Source organism: Cyprinus carpio, chromosome A11, assembly GCF_018340385.1.
Source record: "Cyprinus carpio isolate SPL01 chromosome A11, ASM1834038v1, whole genome shotgun sequence".
Taxonomy (NCBI): Eukaryota; Metazoa; Chordata; class Actinopteri; order Cypriniformes; family Cyprinidae; genus Cyprinus; species Cyprinus carpio.
In genome coordinates this window covers 14,860,656-14,877,261 of record NC_056582.1, presented here as the reverse complement: position 1 = coordinate 14,877,261, position 16,606 = coordinate 14,860,656, and the positions used below count along the sequence as shown (strand labels likewise).

At 39.6% G+C, this 16,606-nt stretch overlaps 1 protein-coding gene across 1 annotated transcript in view; it reads left to right on the top strand.

Annotated features, from left to right (window-relative positions):
* Window positions 1–16,606, top strand: part of LOC109100208 (forkhead box protein J3) — a 104,360-nt gene that overhangs the window by 37,117 nt on the left and 50,637 nt on the right. Inside the window, exon 2 of the mRNA XM_042766445.1 lies at window positions 2,346–2,786. Coding sequence (XP_042622379.1) covers window positions 2,466–2,786 — 321 coding nt within the window. The 5' untranslated portion in view covers window positions 2,346–2,465. The remainder of the gene's footprint in view (window positions 1–2,345; window positions 2,787–16,606) is intronic.

The following is a 16,606-nucleotide window of genomic DNA, read 5'->3' as shown; positions in this document are numbered from 1 at the left end:
TGTCCATATCACAGGCATCCGTTGCGCGGAAGAGCAGGTGGCGCGGATGATGCAGGGTGATATGGAGAGACTTTCCTACCTTTTATGGACCTTGACACTGTTATTTACTTGGCAGTCTATGGGACAGTCTCAAGCCTCCAGGTTTTCATCCAAAATATCTTAAATTGTGTTCCGAAGACGAACGGAGCTTTTACGGGTTTGGAACGACATGGGGGTGAGTGATTTAATGACAAAAAAATTCATTTTGGGGTTGATTATCTATTTAAGGTAGCCTATCTTCTGAATTAAAGTTTATCATACAGATTGAAAGTGTGAATCCCGTCTCTCTCGATCTCTCTCTGTTTATGGGTGTTTGTGCATGCTTGCGGGGGAGGGGTGCGATTTTCGAATAATAATCGAATAATACCCAGCAATTTTCAAATAATATTTTTGCTTGGAATGCCCATCCCTACTGGATATAAACGAATGCAAATAGATGGTAACAATCATGACACATAACATTTGGGTCGGACTTCCGTGTATTTTGGTCACATTGTTGTAAACGCTTAAGGTAATACTAATGTTCGCATCCTCTCAGCCTTGAAAGCAACTGCTGATCTTTCACTACTAAGTAAATCTAGTCAACAAATTATGTAGTAATATGAAAACATGCACTGTAGTATACTGTATACACACCAATTTTTTTTTTGTCTGTTTTAAATCTACATCTGAATTGTCCTGCTCTGTGCAGTGCACAATGGCACAACAAACAGCACGTTTTGTCAGTGATTTTCACCTCTAACTATCGGTGCCAATTAATCAGCAAAACCCATCAGTCGATTGACCTCTTATCGATTAGGCCTAGATTCGGTTACAATTCAGAGGGTAACGATTTGATTATAAATGATATTAACAATGCTTTACACTCCCCCCATACAGAAGCATGTATGTAGAGAAATAGATAATATAGAAATATAATCAAATGTAAAAAAATAATCACTGCATAATTTTCAGTGTATTAATTGCAAATAAATTGATTATTATTAAAGCTGCAGAAAGTTTCATTTACATTTATGCGTTTGGTAGACTGTTTTATCCAAAAGCATGTTCAGGCTTATTTATATCATCAGTACATGGATGGTTGCCTTACCTTTCATTTATTTCACTGATGTCTGCCTGGCATTGCTTTTGGGGCGGTTGCCTGATAGTTGCAACATGCAGAGGTTTCAGTTTGTCAGTGCAGTTTATTTCTGCAATCTATGTGAAAATCAGATCGGATACATGAGAAATTGGGGAGTCCACTGCACATAGATTTGATTTAATTTAATTAGCAATGCCCAAAGGCACTCATTTCCTGCACGTGAATGGCGAGGATGCTAAATTTTGATTTTGGGTTTTCAATTGATAATGGTTGTTCAGAGGGTCTCATCCTTGCGCTGGAAGAAATCTTTTAATTTAGAGGGTCATGACTCACCTTTATGGAAATTACCTAATAATGAAAAAAGAGTGTCTGTCATAGCACTGGCCTCACAGACATCTCATTTATCAGATTTTTAGAGGCTCGTACTCACTTTCTGCCATTCTAGAGGAATTTCAATGAGGTTCCCGAGAGAACTGGGGAGGTATTTTTAAACCGAGGTTTGTCTGAAAAATATGTGGGATATTCCCTCCCCTGGTTCCTTCCAGTTGTGTTGTCATTTTTACGATAAGACGTTCTATGCAAAAAGCAGATGGATTATGCCACCTGACTGTGTACCTATGTGAGTGGACGGGCCTCACGCTTTCTCTTCTATTTTAAGCCAGAGAGGGCAGCGTGCCTAAAACACAAGGTTGTTTGTGGGTGTAGGGTGCAGCCGCAGACAGGAATAAGAGACCATGTTGCACAACGATGACTCCGAGGGCTGTTTACAACGGAGATACATGGAGAGGGGGAAGGGTAGAGGGAGAAAGAAACCGTTACGCTGCCCTTAGGAGAACTGGAATTCTTTGTGAACCATTCCCCCATTTGGCTGGCAGTTGTGAAAACAATTCCGCAGCATTTACTCAGTTTGCGACTCAGATTACAGTTGTGTGAGTCAGCTGCAGGGTGCAGGCCGGAGGTAGGAGGTGGGCCAGACGGCTTGGCCGGTCTGTGCAGCTCAGTGTTTTTTTTTTATTTATTTATTTTTTTGTCTACATATCAGCGTCTGTTCTGGAGCTTCTCTCCAAAGAGAAACGCTGCCTGTTTGAATGTGCTAATTAAAATGACATTGGTTCCAGCTGGAGTGGTTCTAACTATTGAAGTGTCGGCATGCTTTAGAAGTGATCGCTCATATCCTGACAGTGTCGGGCAATATAATGATCCCCTCTCTCGCTCTTCTCCGCAGGTTTTGTTTTTGAGTTACGCCGACAAAAACAGTGATCTGTGGGAGCCCCCCTGCATTTTCGCCGCACCGGATCGTCACCCCTCCTTCACCGCCACCATTGCCGCCACTCGACCTGCCACCATGACGTCGGAGCTGGAGAGCAGCTTGACCTCCATGGACTGGCTGCCACAGCTGACCATGCGGGCGGCCATTCAGAAAGCAGATGCCCAGAACACTCACGGGCCGGGCATGGCTAAGAAGAGTGCTCTACTGGACCCCAACACCACACTGGACCAGGAAGAGGTGCAGCAGCACAAGGATGGCAAACCACCATACAGCTATGCCAGCCTCATCACGTTCGCCATCAACAGCTCACCAAAGAAGAAAATGACACTGAGCGAGATCTACCAGTGGATCTGTGACAATTTCCCATATTACAGGGAAGCCGGCAGCGGGTGGAAGGTAAGGGGCGAAGCGCTGTAAGCGTCAGTTAATTTGTCATTATTTGCTTTCTGCCCGTCAAAGACATTTGCATGCACACGAGTGATGTCCCTCCACTTAAATTCAATCAGTGTACCGAATCAGCCCTGAATTTAGTCAGAGGAGACTGTCAAGGTTAATGTGTGAAATTATTCTTATTTCTTGCTGTCAGTTTTTTTTCTTCTTCCTTTCCTCGCCAAGAAACATTGCGAAAATATCAAAGCAACAGCCACGCTGCTATTTTGCAAACCTCGTTCAGATCTGTTTATGACCATTAATATTTGACACAGTATCTTGTCTCTCTAGACACAAGAAAATAAAGACTCTTTTTGCAGACACAAGTGTGAGAAGGAAGTGTGTTGATATTCACCCAGCCAGATCCAGCCACACAAGCCATAGATGAGGAAAAAAAACTGCCTTTCATTGCTTGTATTATTCATGCCAGATGCCTTAATAGAAGTCCATTATGTTGGAGAGAGCCATTGCTGTGTCACCATCTCAAGGAGCATATGATATACAGAGATGAAGCCGTGCTGATTGCCTTTTAAAAAGCGGAGATGGAAATTGATATTAGAATGAGCTTTCCAATCAGTTGACATTTATTGGCAATAGAATCGGTAGTACAGCTTTATTGCAGGCAGAAAGATGTATGCGGTTCATATCCGTGCGAGACGCAACCCTGTGCGTGCGTGTGTGTGTGTGTGTCTGTCTGTTGGTGAGCATATTTTCACACCCACCTCCCTCTTTTGCTGTGCTGTAATATGGATATGTCAGTGTAGATATGAGAACAACACACGATTTTGTAAGTTTAAAAATCAGCTTAAAATATGTTTATAGATGCAGGTTTTATTTGATGACTATAATCAAAATAACAAATCAAACATGGCTCTCTACACTTCCACCCCATTGTTGTCTGTGGATTATAGAGCAGGAGAGTTTTTGCATATTTGTCATTCCTGTCACCTTAAGTTTTCTTCCCTGCAGAAGTGTATTGCTATTTCCACTGAAAAGATTTGTATTTGCAGATATATGAGGTGAGTTTGAGGGTCAACGTGGTGCTTTTACTCATTTAAAAGGAACCTTTTTATTCTCTTGCTAGAAACGTGCTCACACTTTGTCCGTGGTACCTGGGAAGATGGCTCTAAGTTAAATTGCTTGCTAGCACCTGTAATGCCTTTTGTAACATCAGCCTCCTCAACAAACCATCCACCCCCCCTCCCCCTTCGTTTTTCACTGAATTTACTGAAATCGCTGTACAAGGTTGCTGCCCTGACACGTTTACCATGAGTCGGCGTTCCATTTTGCTGGAATGTAGCCTTTTTTCAAAAGCCTTGTGGAAAGAGGCGACCCACTGCTGTTCTCAATGATGGCTGCTAATTGCCACATTCCATTTCTATATCATGTATTATTACAGCTATTATATTGGGGATCTAGCTGCATGTCAGTTTACAGTGGGCCAAATATGCATTCTGTAGTGTGTTAGTGTTCGTTTAAGCAGAGTAATGAAAAGTTAGATAATTGGATACAGTTCTATTGCTTTTTTATTTACATAAATTTAAGTTGAAGATATAGCTGAACTCAAAGGCATGTTGGTCAGTCTATGTGAAAGTGCTTGCATTTAGATGCATAGTGCGAGACAGGCTGAGGCACTATGCCTATGTGATGTGGAAAATGGCTTTCAGGATATCGCTGCACAGGAGCATCTCATAGGCGGAAGAGTATGCACTGATGGGAAAACAGATCTATGGAGCTGGTGTTAAGAATTGTATAACAGCAATGCGAGTGTTTCTTTTAATAGATGGAAGAGCGTGAATCTCACTCCGACTGCCATCGACTATTATTTTATAGAGATTCTTTGTTTCTGAAGTGCGCGCTGCTATATTTGCACGTTTGCATATATACCAAGCGTGGCTGGGGTGAACGTAGGTCTGTGTGCAGTCATCGCCCTCCATCTCTCCACATCCCCCCTGAGATGTTGGCAGCAGGAATTTACGACCCAGCGCACGCACACGTCTGTTTTCTATGATAATTCTAGCTGTGCCGGAGAGATGAGACCAGGCTAATCCAGGCGGCGGCAACTCATTTAGTCATCTCAATAGAACTCCATTAGCCAACGCTTTTAAGAAATATCAATAAGTGCTGTCAATAAGAATAGATAATTCATCAAGGTCAAAAAATATAAATGCAGTATTAGGGGAGATAGATATGTAGCTTGAGATGAATTTTAGCACATTCTGTCTCTGCATTATGAAACCTGTTACTGTAGAGTAGGGTTGTCACCAGGGTAAGAAATTAACTTTTTTTGCCGACAAGCCACAGTGGCTGGTGAAATGCAGAATCCCCCCCCCCCCCATCCCTAGCTATTTATATTTTTTTCTTTAAATTCATCTATATAAAATAACTCACCATGATGTGGAATTGAACAATTATTTCCCTTTTAAAATGACACTTCTTTTTTCTCACTGTCATTGGCTTTGTAAGTGGATTTTTATAAGCTGCCACAGTGTGTGGGGCTTCTATTCCCATACATAGTGTGGCCGCGGGTCCTTAAAGTTTTTAAAATGTCTTAAATTCAAATTCGATGGGTCTGAAATATTTTCGAAAAATTTCTCCAGTCTGACTGACCCAGTGAACATTTACAATCATTGGACAGACAGATTTTCCCCCCACTGTAGTTACTGCATGCTACAGCTGACCAGCCTCCTAGCTAGTTTAAATGCCAGTTTACTGAAAAATGGCTTGAGGATTTTACTTGCCCGACCGGACAAATTGCCTGATTAAAACTTAAGTGACAAAAAATAACCAGTGAAGCAACGAATGATTCTTCTGATTTTACACATAAAGAAACTCACTTCTCGAGATTGCAAATGTTAAATAGATTTTAGTTAAATAAACAATTAGTTAAGTAGTCACGTAATAGAGATACTTACATTTTAGGCACAATATTGACTGTTTTGTTCCTTTTCACCAACTAAAATAGTTCCAATTTCCAAACAAAGATCACAGCAGAAGTATTGTGCAATCTTCAAGCACACAGGGATGTTTTGTTACTTAATGATTCAGCGTTTTGAACGAACCAGTTAATTGAATAACTCAGTGACTCACTCGTTTAATGACTTTTGACTTGTATGTTTAAAAATATGTATTTCCCCCAACATTTCTTATTTGTATATTCAAAATTGTATTTAAAACCTTAATTTCATAACATCATTTATTGCAGTTGTAATTGTGCAGTGTAAATTATTTAATTTGTTTGGTATAGAGCCTTAGTGTAAATTCAATCTATTGACCAACTGTAAGAATTTGACATGAAATATTGCATACATTTAAGGTTTAAAAAATAGCCTTTATAAAGGTAAATAATATCCTCACTGTTCCCAGTCAAACCCACTTGTCACTGATGAGATGTTTAATGCTGTCTAGATGCTTAGTACCCGGTCACCTTATGAATTTATGAATTTGACACAGATGCTTCTGCTGAAGTGAAAGCCATCGCAACCCACCTGCTCTGTGTGTTCCAGCATCCTCATCCCGTTTGACCTCAGAGCACTTCTATAGAAGCTGTAGTGGCATGCAACCAGGCTAAACCTCAGTTTAAAAGCATTAAATGTATGGATGTTAGAGGATTATGGAGGACCCAAGCCATGCGAAAGCTCTTGTTATCCTCTGAGAATTTTCAATCTCTGTTTACACAACAGGTTTGTAATCCGGCCACAGAGCAGGCCGTAATCTGATCAGGCACTCAGAATAACATGCGGCGGCAGCAGATGTGACAGCGCGGCCTACTTATGATGGCTTTGCCACGGCTGCTGCTCCTCAGAATACACAATGCGGTTCTGGCACTTTCTCATCTAATTGCTCCCTGATGATTTAAAAACAGTGGTTTGAGAAGGCCGGGTGAGTTTTAAGGTCATCGCTCTATCCACTTTCGAACCCACCATATGAATCTCATTGTGCTGTAGACAGCTCGTCTGCAGCGCGGCCAAAAAATTCCAAGCAGTTCTTGCATCCTAACCAGTTTAAATATGCTTGAAATGTTTGTTCTTGAATCTCTTCCATTGCTACCGGCATGATATTCTCCCGTTTCCACACCTGCATGCAGGCGAAAAAGTGTGCAAATGCTTAATTCCTCACAAATGCCGTAGCCACTGATGGTCCAAAGCTGTTTCGGCCTGTGCTAATGGATAAATGTGGTTGGTGGGTTAGAGTCTTGCCCTGTTTAAAAACGCTGTTGGCACTTGTGAAGTGTCCGGATCTTCTTCTTTGATCTCATTATGAAATGCAAATGCTCACCAACCTAAACAGATCAAAGGTTGCACCCGCTGCTGGGCAGCCAACATAATAATGGAAGCCCGGGGCGATTGACCATTTTTTCCCCTAATAAGTGATTTGGGGGACTGCTTCACCCCCCACAGGGTGTTATTTACTTGCGAGCCAGGAACATTATCTCTTAAGTAACTAAACGGCCCAAATCCCAGCTCCCCTAGCTTTTATTTAAATGTGGAAGCACAGGTATTGCACTCATCATATCTCTCGACTCAGGCTTGGAGTGCAGGGTTTGGAATATTAAGATGTAAAATTGCTTCAGCACGCTCAGATTTTCAGTTTAATCCTCCAACCAGGATCATTACACGGTCGGGCATTTCATTTTTAAACGTCCTCCTGATATTAAATTATTCAAATGGTAAGATACATGTTGATAAAGAGTTGTCTGTATGTGTTTTTTCCTCCGATTGGCTTTTTTTAAAAATACATTCACCTTACAGATTTGAAAATCTAGTGTGCAGTTATTAGGCTTGTGTTGTTGCATATATTTAGTTTGCTGCCTCTCTGTGTTTTTAATTGTGGCAGCAGCAGAAGTGGCTGTGTTGGTGGTGGGAGTGGTGGTGATTCATGCCGTAGCTAGTTTGATCCTGCTTTGTGGCTGGCTCCCATGTCAGGAAGCTCCTGCCTGGCCGCCCGCCCACCAGCCTCACCTTGCCCCATCCCACTCGTACCCTGCTGCTCACACAGAGTAGGTGGACAAAAAGCATAGTGGCTTACTAGGTGGAGCTGGTAGAGAGGGCACTTGCTACACCTCGCAAAGCATGGAGTTGACTTTGGTAATGCTTTTGGAAGAGACTGACATCTTGAATCATGTTAACCAGCACTGCTGTAGCGGTGTAACTGGTCTTGATCTATTCTTTGTTTTTTTTTAAATAAGGGAAGTACTACTTTTGAGCACTTGGCAGATGAATCAACCAACTAGCGGAGTACTCTAAGTAGAGATTGTTAGTCTGTGTACATTACTGTTTGGTGTCAGAAAGAAGTTTCTTATGGACACATTCATTTGGCCTAATGGTTAGAGAGTTGGACTTCTAACTTGTAAGGTTGTGGGTTCGAGTCTCAGATCCGGCAGGAATTGTCAGTGGGGGGAGTGAATAACCAGCGCTCTCTTCCACCCTCAATACCACGACTGAGGTGAGACCCTTGAACAAGGCACTGAACCCCCAACTGCTCCCCAGGCGCTGCAGTAATATGGCTTCCCACTGCTCCAGGTGTGTGTGTTCAGGGTGTGTGTGTTCACTACCGTGTGTGTGCACTTGGATGGGTTAAATGCAGAGCACAAATTCTGAGTATAGGTCACCATACTTGGTCACATGTTACTTCACTTTCACATCCACTCCTGTGATGCAAAGCTTAATTTTCAGCAGCCATTACTCCAGTCTTCAGTGTCACATGATCCTTCAGAGATCATTCTAATATGCTGATTTGGTACTCATGAAGAATTTCTTATCATTATCAGTGTTGAAAAATAGTTGTGCTGCTTAATATTTTTGTGTAAACCATTTTTCAGGATTCTGTGAATAATTAATTCAAAAGAACAGCATTTATTTGAAATAGAAATTTGTAACATTTAATGATTAATTTAATACATCCTTGCTGAATAAATGTATCTTGTAAGATATATCTTGTGAGTAAGGATTTACAGAGAACAAGAAGCCCATGATCCCTACTATGGATGTAGGTGTATACTTCATCCACTAAACATCAATCATTTGTCCTTCATTGATTGATTCAACCACATCTGCAGTGATAATGAGGCTTGTTACATAAAGTCAATAGCTGACATGGAATATTTAAAGCTGCGTGAACTTTCTGGCTTTTTAACTTTTCTTACTGCTTGTTTAATAGCTGCTGCCTTTCCATCAGACACTTAGGGGTTAAAAACAGAATCTTCAACTGAACTGATTTGAATGTGTTTTTGAATGTGCTAAAAAGAAAAAAAGTAAATGTTGCCCCAATAAGCTATGTGCTTAACATTTTGGTAATGTATTCACTGTTTTGTTTAAGACATTCAAAGACATGCTTTATTTTGAATACAGTCACAGCCAAAGGGGTTGCTCATCCTCTCATACCTTACTGCTTAAATTTCTGTTTTTATATTTGTCTACATACGTTTTTCCCTCCTCCCCCACAGCACTTAATTGCCTTGTTCTGCTTGAGATACTTGTTTTTGCTTTCTCCGTAAACCACTTTATAAAAAATAAATAATATTAAAAAACTTCAGCACAGTTATCATGTCAGCCTTTAAAACAAGTCAGCATCATCCCTCATTCTGGTGAGGATGCTCGGCTCTTTATTAATTGAGGCTGGGATTGACCTAAACATGGCCTCTTATCGCTGCTGTGATTTGGCCCCAAGAGAGAGGCGCTGAGCCATGGTGAATTTGCGCATGCTATAAATAGTCTGGTCCTTGGAATCCGCCTTTAACTCTGAATCTACTCTCTGAAATCTGCTTAAGCTGGAGTTGGACTGTCTGTCAATGCCACTTGCATTAAGAAGGAAAAAATAATAATTTTCATAAATGGTCGTACATTTCACTTTTAAAAGATTTTCATGGATTCTCCTCTCATTGTTCTGAAATCATTTATGGTGTCTAGAAGGGGGGTGGGGTGAAATGTTACTAAAAATACTACTTGAAGTAATCTGGTGTTCATATAGATCTGTTGTTATTTTCTGGAAATGCTGAATTTTTTATATTTTATTGCATATACCTCTTCTAAGATGACCATTGTTTCTTTTTTCATTTCTGTATAATAATACATTTTGAAATGTCAAGTTGGTACAGCTTCCCAAAAACTTTTAAAAATTATAATATAATGTAATATTATATATTTAATTATATAATAACTATAATCCTTTCTTTCTTTCTTTCTTTCTTTCTTTCTTTCTTTCTTTCTTTCTTTCTTTCTTTCTTTCTTTTTTCAAGGTCCATAGGTCCATAACACAAAAATAAAAGTAAAGAAGTAACAAACATACATTAACAGACATAGAACACTATTTTAAAAACATACAAACTTGAATTCCAGTGCTTCCAGAATAAGGATGAATACCTTTTACCACTTAAGTCCATTATGATTGTATTTCTCGAGTCACTTAATGGACACATGAAACTATGCATATAATTCCTTAACACAGCATGCAAAGTAGGAACATCATTAGATACAAACATTTGGCTTGCACTTATCCACCTTGGGAGCTTAAGCAGAATTCTTAACACATCATTAAATGCCACCTGAAGCTTTTTCATTTTAGCTTTACTGTAACTACACCATAAATGTGCCTTATAAAAAGAAGTACAGTAAGCTCTAAAAAGTGCTATTTTTGCTGCATCTGTGCACATGTAAAACATGTCCATATAGCTTACAGCACTGGCGCTGCACATCATCATCATTTAAATCATCTCTAATAATGTTACCCATGTATTTTATTTTATTTACCACATTCAATACTTGGTCTCTTAAATAAAAAGAGGAAATTTTGCTTACGATCCTCTTACGACACTCTTTTTAAAATTAAATTTGATATCATATTGATTGAAATTAATAAAAAGGGGTGACAATATTCCACTTTGCCGAACCCCATTTGACATATAAAAGGGTGCCGATACATTCCTACCCCACCTGACTTGTATGGATTGATGTATATAACAGTAATGTAAAATCCTAATCATATATGGGGAAACCCCTCTGTCTTGTAACTTCATAAACAGCTTAATGTGATTATTTGATCAATGCCTTAGAGGCATGCAAAAAGCACATAAATACTGTAGAATTGTGCCTATTATACTTACTAACCACTTCCTTTAATGAATATATGCATAAAGTAGTGCCACTACTGCAAAACCAAACTGATTATCCGTAGTTACCAAATATTCTTTGAGCCTATCCATAAGGATACAAGGATACCCTATAATGATAATAAGGATAATGAAATTACACTTGCTAAGGCAATTGGCCTATAAGTTTATCAGTTTTATCTTTAATTACTGGCACTAATAAAACTGTTAACATAGATTCAGGTAACACACCATGTATTAAAAATCCTGTGAAACCAAGTGTAACAGCGGATTTAGCTGATCTAGACGTTTGCATGAGGAGCACCTCTTCCAGAATGAAGACAAATGCTGCACAGCCATACGCAATAATACTTGCGATTTCAAGTAATTACCCATAAGCTGCCCATGTACTTTGCTTTAACTTAGTCAAACCTGACCCTTCTTGTCAATTCTTTTTTTGTAGTAGGCCTGCAAAGGCATTACCAGTACAATGCTGAGTTTTAACAATAGGAAATGTGCCATGGCAGAAATGTTTCATCTCATTTTATGCCCATCTGACATGGTTTTAGCAGGCAGGGGCTGCAGACAGAGTGGCACCATGTGTGTGGTGTCACGGAGGATATGGCACACTGCCCAGGGACTTCACATAGAGCTCCCACATCGAAAATGTCATTGAGCTCCATGCTTTTACTATCTGGGTTTTGGGTGACTTTGGTTTGTCTGTGCTGGTAGCTGGGAAGGCCAGGATTTTGAGTTCTAATGAGTTAGACCAGGCTTTTTTGATCCCGTGCCTGTTTTTTCCCCCGCTTTGACTTAAATTCCCACTAGGAAACAGCAAAAAATTACAAGATCTGTGCTTCAAAGCAATATGTGTCTTTTGGATTATTTATTTCATTTTTGCCAGAAACCCAGTTTCTGTAATCATCTCGAGATTAGAAAATGCACTTCACATGCCTGGTATCATCATTAGTTTGTCGCTACAGTATTTATGTATCCACAGGCGCAATGTCCTTACAGGATTTACCCTTTACTCGGGAGAGGAGAATGACAGTGCCTCCTAGCAGGAGAGCACAACCAATGATGGATGAGATGCCAGGCATCAATGCTGTCTTCCCATCTCATAGCCATTGACAGGCAAAACTCCAGCATCTTTGTATCACTCTGGATATTCGCAGGTCATAGCAGCCATGGATATGACACATTAATTCCTCACTCCTGATTGCCAATTCATCAGTGTCAGCATTTATTGAAGAAAACTTTGGAGAAATGCATGAACAGTAGTCCCAAAAATGTTTTGGACACTGAAGTCATATTGAATAACTGTAATTGTATTTAATTCCAAAACATCAAACCAAGTGGCACTTAAAGGTCACACAAGCACACTTTACAAGTTAAACATTTAAAAAAGAGACATGTTTCAAATTCTAAAAGAGTAGCTGTATTTTTCATAGTTAAGACATTTAAACAAATTCTGGTTGTCAAAAAACACTTCAGACGTCTACTATAAGGAACTTGGGCCACATACACATACATGCAGTACATGGGCATACACACACACACACACACACACACACACACGTGTGTATATATATATATATATATATATATATATATATATATATATATATATATATATATATATATATATATATATATATTTATCTAATGGCATTAATATATGATCCTTTATACACATTTTAATACTTGTCATGTTCAAATACTTGTCATGGCTCTGAAAAGTCTGGATGAGCTGTACAGCCAGGATGTATAGGCATTTGTCATTCTTTTCAAGGTGACGTGGACCGCTTGTAGCAGTGGAGAGAGTCTAGTCAGCAGGCAGAGAGGGACGGGCAAAGCTACTACTGCTGGTTGCCACTCCTCTAGCCTCTGTCCTCCTTATCAGGGCCAGCTGGCTGCAAGGCCACAACGTCTCACTGGCAACTAATTGCCTCTGAATTAGACAATTAATGTGGCCTTGAAGAGGGCTGGAGTGTCTGACTAGAGGGATGGCAGTGAGCAGAAGGGTTCCCGGCCTCTCCTCACCTCAGTAATGTATTATTTATGGGTCGTTGTGCTTGACAGTTTTACATTAACTTTGCTAATGGACTCTATAGGAGGGTTGTGACTTTTGGATCTGTGTTAAGTTGAATACAAATGGGAAACTTAGTATACCCCGTAATCCCCCCCCCCCTTTTTTGTCAAAGCACAAAGAATCTGCTTTTCTGTCTTCTCGACCTCAGTTTAAAGGAGTGCGTTGCCTAAAGGGAAAGCCGGTGTATGAGCTTCAGATGGATAAAGGTGTAAAAGATGGGTCCCTGTCCACCTTCGGCACCCTCTTCGCTGCTTCAGCTGTTCATTTCTGTTTTATTGATTGACTGCCTCTGTTGTGTGAGGGATTCTTGTGTCAGTCTGCTATCGTAGATGAATGCTGAGATTCCCTTGGTTTGCCAAAACTGTTTTTAGTCTTTTCTTGGAAGCGAGCAGTGTTGTTGCACCACTGTTAAAACCTCTAGCAGATCGATTTTGTTTTCAAAGAGCCTAATTGTTGGCATTGACTTGAACAGTTGTATTCCGTTGATCTGCTCGGGCTGATTGTAGGCCACTAGCACAATGAAGTGTTCACATAACAGCCCCTGTCTTACAGTAGTGTTGAGAGATCAGGCTGTATTGTGCATATGGGAACTGGATGGTCACCTCTGCTCCCCTCATTAGATCCATTGGCTGTAATAGTGGTTATTGACTGGATGGAGCTTTAAGCACCTGTAATATTAATGACAGCTCTCCTAGCTGCGATGGATGAGTGCTGTGTTTGCTAGTGGTGCTGAGGACACTCTTCTATCAGTGCTTCATCAGCCACTTGTGTGCAGTGGCCGTTCCAAACTCGGGGTTTGCTGGTGACCCTCACATATTCAGGCCTGCTCCCATTTTGTTAACTGTTAAATCTGAAGCACCAGTGAATATTTAAGTTTTTTTTTGGACTTTTGGAGCATAGTAGAAGTGGAGATAAAATAAAAAAAAGATACAATGTGATATTGCGTTACATTTGTCACAATATGAAATTGACATTGTCTCAAAGGATAACTTTTTTTTCTTTTGGTTTGAACTTTTATAATAAGTTTTTATGGTAGTAATAATAATAATAATTCATATTTTTTAAGTATTAAACCTAATTTAATAATTTGTAATTAATAAATTTCCTCTCTTTTAACATCAGAGTTCAAAAGTTTGTGGTCGTTAAGGGTTAGGATTGGGAATCATTTGAATTTTAATTCAAAATTAAATTTTGTGCATACTGATCGCAAGATGTGAAAGAGAAGTCGGTTCTGGTTCGGAACTACCTTTTCAGCAGTGGAAATGCACAGAATGGTTTGAGAACAGCCACAGGCCGGGAACCTGCACCAGGACCAAGGTTCTCTATGTTCGCACTTCAGATGTGTGCACGGCATGCAAAACGGTGTGAAAGTTATTTCCCATCTTGTGCTTAAATGGTTAAAAAATCACACTAAAATGTTAATGCAGGAATCGAAATGCATGCGTCTTATCAATCCCCAGTTCTTGGAAATTTGGAACCGGTTCTAAAATGGAATCAGTTTTCAATACCCAACACTATTAAGGATTAGTTTTTTGTTGTAGTTGTTGTTTGACTGTTTGTTTTGTTTTAGTTTTTTTAATAGGGATACACAATATTATCAGAACGTTATCGAAACTGGCCGATAATGGCTTAAAATGCAAATATCAGGATTGGCCCAATATGATCGGCCCAGTTCTCAATACCCTACCCTAGAAAGGATTAGTTTTTTGTTGTAGTTGTTGTTTGACTGTTTGTTTTGTTTTTGTTTTTGTTTTTTGTAATAGGGATGCACAATATTATTGGAACGTAATTGAAATCGGCTGATAATGGCTTAAAATGCAAATATCAGGATTGGCCCAATATGAAAAATTATGCCGATATGCCTTACCGAAAAGATGAGCAGCTCACATGTGCTCAGGGTGTGATAGCGATAAGATCACATCAGCAGTGTGCTTAATCTTGAAGCCAACTTTTGCCTGAATAATGATTAGATTCACTGTTTTGAGCATTTAAAGGTACAGGTTGTAGGACCTGCCACTAGAGGGCACACTACCAAAACAATAACAATCGCGTGGTTTGATGACGCTAAGGAGCGTGGAATGATGGGATTTGTTGTCTTCTACCCAACCGCTTATGGCCATCAATCAGACGGAGTAGATTACATACAAAGTCAATGCAAAGACGCGATCAGACTATGGATCATTCGCGTCCTCGCACAGGTCTAGAGACGCGATGCCATACGTTTGGCGTGTATGCCCCATAATACTAATCTTATTGATCGTTATAATAGCATACGTTTTCTGTAAAGATACGAATCAAAACAACTGACCTGTCGAGTAAAACACAAGCGAAATCGGCATCTCTTTCTAGTTGAAGTTTGTCGCGAAGCTCTCTCCATCTAGAAAATGCAACACCGATATTGATCCTCGCTCTATCTCTCCTCTTGTCCCAAACTCTTCTTGGGTCGTTTGGTTGGCCCGTACGCTTACGTTTACGGGACAGAACCAGCGGCAGACGGTAAACAGTAATTATGTTCCATAAATAAGTAATACAATCCACCATAAAACGTGCAAGAAGTAAATAAGGAACTGCTTGAAGCAAGCAAGTGGTTTGCTGGACGCTAGACACTACTTCCACATTTGTCCACGACACTGTTGTCATGTGGTTTCTACGTCAGTAAAGGCGGTAACAAAGGGTAACTAACGACATTGACAGGCGACTGAACTGCCCCGTCTCACTGTTTAGAATGGGAATTTCTCATGATTTACAAGTAGTTGAAAACATTAGAAATATTGTTAGTAATCAGCTGGACAAAATATATAACACTAGACTAGTGGTTTTTGGATATTTTACTGCAAATATCTTACAAATTGTACCTTTAAGATGAGAATTAACTGTCCGGTGTGCGATAAAGTCAGCAGTTAATAGCACGTACAGAAGCCTCCCCTGGGTCCTAAAGCCCGTCCGGTGAGACGTTTTATTTACTTAGGGGGCGCTGTTGGCCTACTTGTAATAAAATTGACGTAAAATACACAAATAACATTAAGATTGTGTTTCTGATTAAATAAAGCAGTAATTGCAGTAAAGCAGCATGAGTATGGTTTGATTTAAAGGTCAGAAGCTATAGCTGTATGACATTGAAATTTAAAGAATTTGTCTAATGATGTCTGTTTAAACAGTTTAATTTTCCTGACTGAAGCTAGTTAAGAAGATTTGTTTTTGTAATGAAATGTTGAAGGTAAAACCATTTGGCACATCTACATTGTCACCCATTACACCCATGACAAGGTTTTATCAAAATAATTTGAATTTAAATACTTTATTGTCATTGCACAGTTTGTACAACGAGATTCAATTTGCAACTCCTTGTGGTTAAAAAAACATACTTTGTATGTTTTGTATATTTGTTTTTTTACCACAGGGAGTTGCAAATTGAATCTCAATGACAATAAAGTATTCAAATTCAAGTGTAAAACCTGATCATTTCAAATGTGATGTATATATGAAGAGTTTGGTTCCAAAACGCGATAAACGCCAATTTTGAAAAAAACGAGTTACCGCCAAAACAAGCTCCCCATTGACTCTCTATTCAAAGTTCGATAATCAGTTTTTAACAAAACGCGATATCCG